General features: G+C 33.8%; 1 protein-coding gene across 1 annotated transcript in view; it reads left to right on the forward strand.

Annotated features, from left to right (window-relative positions):
* The first annotated feature begins 242 nt into the window (after positions 1–242).
* The window catches only part of LOC119666783 (neprilysin-1-like), a 7,952-nt gene continuing 1,934 nt past the window's right edge, over positions 243–6,260 (forward strand). The window contains exons 1-7 of the mRNA XM_038076062.1: positions 243–262; positions 2,292–2,475; positions 2,533–2,650; positions 3,299–4,302; positions 4,368–4,530; positions 4,610–4,729; positions 4,796–5,015. Of these exons, the coding sequence (XP_037931990.1) occupies positions 243–262; positions 2,292–2,475; positions 2,533–2,650; positions 3,299–4,302; positions 4,368–4,530; positions 4,610–4,729; positions 4,796–5,015 (1,829 nt within the window). The remainder of the gene's footprint in view (positions 263–2,291; positions 2,476–2,532; positions 2,651–3,298; positions 4,303–4,367; positions 4,531–4,609; positions 4,730–4,795; positions 5,016–6,260) is intronic.

The following is a 6,260-nucleotide window of genomic DNA, read 5'->3' on the forward strand; positions in this document are numbered from 1 at the left end:
TCTCTTTTTTTTTCTTACTATTTTCTCGGAGTATAGTTGCACACTTTAAATCTATGCCAGACTTAAACGCCAAGTCGTAACAAAGTTGGTTTGGTTTTGACACTAACTTTGACCATAAATTTTAAAAGGAATTTAATATTGTAGTAAATCCTTAAGTTTTCTTTGTTAGTTGTATTCAAAGTTGCAAGTTCTACTTGCAACGCTTGAATGAAAGTTGAAAAAACCGCAGCGCGGAAAATCAAATGGCGGATTGCACCTCCGCGTAAGCAGGCAAACTTTTTCCTCAACTTGGAGTCTCGATTGCCACATCAGTAGCAGGAATAGCAATAAAAATAGTCAGTAAAAGTAAAACTTTTACAATATGCAATACCCTCCCGATAGTGCTGTCATTGGAAGTAGTCCGCTTCACTTCTGATAACTAGCTAATTTCACCTCTATGTTAGTTGCACAGAGCACGGCAGTACAAAGTTAGTAGCTACTTTAATTAAAATATTAAATTAATTATTGTCTAAAAGGGGTGCTAGAAGGAAAAACATCTACATTACAGAAATACTATTCAACATCAGGGAATAGAATAAAAGTTCAACTGATGAAACAAATTCATGCAGTTAATTTATGTAATATATATTAAAAAGTTTCTAATTGTATTTAGTTAACTTGTTTTGTTTAAAGTTTAACAACCCATAATAAATGACCATCAATATTGCAAAAAAAAACAAATAACAGTTATATATGTCCTACTACATAAGTAGACTAAGTCCAATAATTTTTTCATGTGACATTATAGCTTGACATTCACACTAATAGAAATCATATTACTGCCAATAGATACAAGTTTTTTATTGTGACTTTTTAATTGTCATAGAAAAGAAAGTTGAGAAATGTAATTGTAGGTATTAAAAAACATTACTACATTTACCAAATTCAATGATAGACACAAAGCATTTAATTATACCTAGATCAGAAAATGTCATATTAATCAATGGAATATACAAAAACAAAGGTTTGGTTATACTAGTGATCCTAAAAGATCCACTTATGCTTATGGTCCTATTGTGTTGCCGTATAATTACAAACTCAAGGGTTAGAACCATTTAGAATCTTTGGCAAAGCTTAGAATGATATTTAAAGTGAGATCTTGCAGTTCGTCAAGATCTTCAAAAAAGAGAGCCCCTAAAGTTGTGAGGTGGCTCTGCGATTGTGCTGGACAAAAACAAAACAGATGGGAACCACTTTCATTGTTTTCTATACAATTGCGGCAGGTATGGTTGAAAGGGAGATTTAGTCTCCTAGCATGGTTACCTAAAATACAATCATCTGTAAGTAAACCTATTACAAGACTGATATCTCTACAGTGGCGTATATAACTAGCTACTCTCGAAATGTTAGTGTTACTTACTATTATTACATATAATTTATTTAATTCTAATTTAAAGAATTTTATTTTACTTGAATTTAATTAAAATTTTTTTAATTCTTTAAATACAAGGAATATATGGATTTAACAATTAATTTATATGAACTCTATCTTATGCCAAAAGATTAACTTTATTCTTGTTAATCCAATAAAATCCCAGTTCAATTTGTTTCTTTCATATACACCTGCAGGAAAGGGGTTAGAATATTTCTGAGGTGAAGCATGCCTGTCGTAAGATGCGACTAAAATTCAGTAAGATTTACTCGGGGGAGTAAATCTTGTATCATGAGGACAGAACCTACAGCTTCAACTATCGTATTTAATAGGTGATGGCTTTGGTTAAAATCTAGAATTAAGTGAGTAGAATGGCTGTATTAATATACTTTTATTCGATTGCATTTTCCTACTGCGTACTGCAAATTAAAAAATTGCAAAAGTGTTAGATAGGACTCGCTGCCTCACAAAAAGAAAACCGCATTCAAGCGTATAGCTTCAACTGGTGCCAGCAGAATTCCTTGCTATACCTTGGGGGCGTTTATTAACGCATATACTGATACGTATCTTAAAAGCACTGTGATGCTCAGTCTTCAGTCGTCATGTCAGGTAATCGCGTTAAAACCCTATATAGTCTATTTCTTTCATGTGTTGTATGGATACTATTAGAGATGTTTCTACTATCTTATGTACTGCAATCGAGAATTTCTTTAGAGATGTCTCCTTTGGGTTTACATAGCGTAGTATTTTATCTATATTTGGTTGAGAATTTTTAATCCGATGTTATTTTAATTTCTATATAGAACCTTTTTTATGTGTACTGTATTAATGCAAACCTCCAACAATTATTCTTTACCTAAAATATATTTTCATTTATAAGTTGCCTCATAACGAATGATCGAAAATATTTACCATTTCAAATTCCTATTTTTACAGCCGCATCATTACTGTCTGCAATGGATACTGCAGCTGATCCATGTCAAAACTTTTTTCAATACGCTTGTGGTACTTGGAATAAGAAACATATAATACCAGAAGATCGAAGTTCTATAAGTACTTTTGAGGTTGTACCGCAAGTCTTTTAATAATACTTCAAACTAATCATTTTGTTTTATGTCTAGGTGCTAGCCGATCAGCAACAAGTAATTCTGAAAGGCGTCTTAGAAGAAAGTATAAACGAAGAAGATAATAAGGCAACGATTAAAGCTAAAATGTTTTATAAAAGCTGTATGGATATTCGTAAGTACCATTATGAAGTAGTTAACCTCTGATTTATGTTTTAATTTATTAAGTATGTTATATATTTTTGGTTATGGGTAAAAAGTATCTGAAATTTATAATTTAAAAAACATGACACAATTATTTTTCTACTATATAAGTTGGTGAAACCATTTTGTGTTAAAATTAAACATTTCACAGAGTGTGTTTAGATCAGTTGATTTGTAATTTTACTTTCGGGTGTTCTGCGATGGCACAAAACCATCGTAGTGCGTGTTTTTGCCAAAAAAAAAAATTAACGAATGCAATGGATTACATGTCATTCTTACCTGACATAATCCCGTGCAACATGATTTTTTTCTTTTTTTGAAGTTAAAATTACCGTTTTGAGGAAAGTGATTGGACTAGATTGCAGTCATAAAAACAAAATGGATGAATTAGTTGAAAGACTTATCTCTATCCGGCTAAGAAAAATTAACGGAGAATGGAATAAAACACTTCTATAGATATTTTATATTCAATAGCGCATACTTTCAAGGCGATTTTATTTGATTTATTATTTTTTTGTTCCGGATACTTTTTATACAGAATTTACATATATGAATAAATATATTGTGGTTTTACAAATTTTGAATTTCGAGTTGTATTTAAATAAACCTTAAATTCTAGCCCAAATACGTAAAATTGGTGAAGGTCGCTTAAAAGATGTTTTAAAATCACTAGGTGGTTGGCCGGTTATCGAAAAAAATTGGCAACCACCAAATATGACAATAGAACAACTAATGGGTTACTTGCGTGGCAACTACAGTGAAGGCGTACTGATAGAACTATATGTCGGTGCAGACGATAAGAATTCATCTGTGAATATACTTCAAATTGATCAATTGCCTCTCGCCTTACCTTCTAGAGATTATTATCTCAAGTCAAGCAGTGAAAATGATTTAAAAGCATATCACAAATATATGACACAGACAGCAATCCTTTTGGGTGCTGATCCTGAAACTGCAACACAAGAATTAAATGAAGTAGTGCAGTTTGAAATTAATTTGGTTAATGCATCACTGCCAGAAGCAGATCGCCATGATACTAGCGCCATTTATAAAAAAATTACTTTATCGGAGTTACAAGAGCAAGTACCAGAAATAGATTGGACTGAATACTTGCAAACAGCGTTAGGTCAAGAAATACAACTACAGCCAAATGAAGAGCTTGTGAGTTATGCTATGCCATATCTTATAGATATGGGTAAGATCTTGAAAAGTGCCGACCGTCGTGTTGTGCACAATTATGTTCTGTGGCGTTTAATTATGTCCATAACGACGCATATGATTGATGAATACCAACGCGAACGTGTAGAGTTTAGAAAAATTCTACTCGGAATACAGTCGGAACGTATGCGTTGGTCACAGTGTGTAGAGTGGACGAATAAGAAACTGGGCATGGCTGTTGGTGCGCTTTTCATACGTGATAATTTTAATCAAGATAGTAAGGATACAGCCTTAGAGATGATACACACTATTCGGGAGGCTTTTAATGAATTATTAGCAGAAAATCATTGGATGGATGATGAAACTAGAGCCGTAGCTAAAGAGAAAGCCGACACAATGAATGAACGCATTGGATATCCAGAAATATTGACTAATGCCACCGAATTGGAGAAAGAATATATCAATGTGAGTAGAAGTTGAAGAAATTAGAGTGACAGAATTTTAAGGATAAAATTTAATAAATTTCGTAGCTCACCATTATTCCCGACAATTTTATGGAAAACGTTTTAAATATTTTAAAATGGGATTCTGAAAAAAATTTACAACTTCTGCGTATGCCAGTTGATAAGGAGAAGTGGACTACAGAGCCAGCTGTTGTGAATGCTTTCTACAATCCCAATAAAAACGATATTGGTAAGTTTAACTAAATGAGAATCGCAATCAATTTGAATCACTTGAAAATTTATTATAATTTTAATATATTTTTTTAAAGTTTTTCCTGCTGGTATATTACAACCTTTGTTCTATAGCCAAAATTTCCCTAAATCACTAAATTATGGTGGAATAGGTGTAGTTATAGGACACGAGATCACACATGGATTCGATGACAAAGGTAAATTTATAAATATGGTATTTTGTGAAGTTTTATATTATTGATAAGTATATATCTATTTTTAAGGTCGCCAGTTTGATAAAGATGGTAATATGATGCAATGGTGGAATAATGCTACAATTGAAGCATTTCGTGAGCGTACGCAATGCATTATAGACCAGTATTCGAAGTATAAAATTGATGAGGTCGGCATGTATATGAATGGGCGCATGACCCAAGGGGAAAATATAGCAGATAATGGTGGTTTGAAACAGGCGTTTAGGGTATGTACCTACCAGGTGTACCGGTATGAAATGAGCGTTTTTTGGTGAAAATAAAACACTAATAATTAATAGGAAAGTAAAAAAAACATTTTATTCAAAGTATTGGCCATTGCTTTCTACACATTTTGACCACCTTTCTGGCAATTTGTGGATACCATGCCAAAAAAATTGTTCGTCTTTTAAAGCAAACCAAGCAGCCACCCAATTTTCGACCTTCTCGTAGGAATTAAAGTGCTGCTGAGCCAATTCGTGTCCCATCGATGAAAACAAATGGTAGTCGGAAGGAGCCAAGTCTGGTGAATACGGCGGGTGGGGTAGCAGCTCTCAGCCAAGTGTTTTGATTGCATCCTGAACCCGTTTTGCTTTGTGTGCAGGTGCATTGTCATGGAGCAGAATTACCTTGCTGTGTCTTCTGGCCCATTCTGGTCGTTTCTCGATCAATGTATGGTTCAAATTTATCATTTGTTGTTCATAGCGACCAGCATTGACGGTTTCACGAGGTTTTCGGAGCTCGTGGTACACCACACCTTTCTGGTCCCACCAAACACACAGCATTGTTTTCTTGCCGAATCGATCTGGTTTTGCAGTCGATGTTGATGGTTGTCCCGGATTAATCCATGATTTTTTCCGTTTAGGATTCTTAAAATAAATCCATTTTTCATCGCCAGTAGCAATTCGATGCAAAACCGATTTTCTTTCGTGTCTTTGAAGCAAAATTTCACAAGTGTTTTTTCGGTTTTCCATCTGTCATTCATTCAATTCATGTGGCACTCATTTTCCACACTTTTGGATCTTTCCCATGGCTTTTAAACGGTCAGAAATTGTTTGTTGTGCAACATTTAACATTTCTGCCATTTGCTTTTGATCCAAAGTGTCATCTCCATCCAATATCGTTCACAATTCGGCGTCTTCAAACCTTTTTGGCGGTCTTCTACGTTCTTCATTTCTCACATCAAAATCATTATTTCTGAACTGTTGAAACCATCTTTTGCATGTTGCTTCTGATAGAGCATGATCACCATATGCCTCGACAAGCATTCGATGCACCCTGCACCACTTTTCTTCAAATGAAAACAAAAAATTAATGCTTTCCGCAAATCATCACTTTCTCGTACAAAATTCGACATTTTTAACACGATGAAAAAATATGATGTTGTCTGTTCAATGACTTGATGTATACTAAATATATTTCACACATGTCATAGCAAACAAACAAAAACAAAAATGGCTCGTTCACAACAAATGTTCCCTGTCGGAACATTTGTATC

This window comes from Teleopsis dalmanni, chromosome 1 (assembly GCF_002237135.1).
Source record: "Teleopsis dalmanni isolate 2A chromosome 1, ASM223713v2, whole genome shotgun sequence".
Lineage (NCBI taxonomy): Eukaryota > Metazoa > Arthropoda > Insecta > Diptera > Diopsidae > Teleopsis > Teleopsis dalmanni.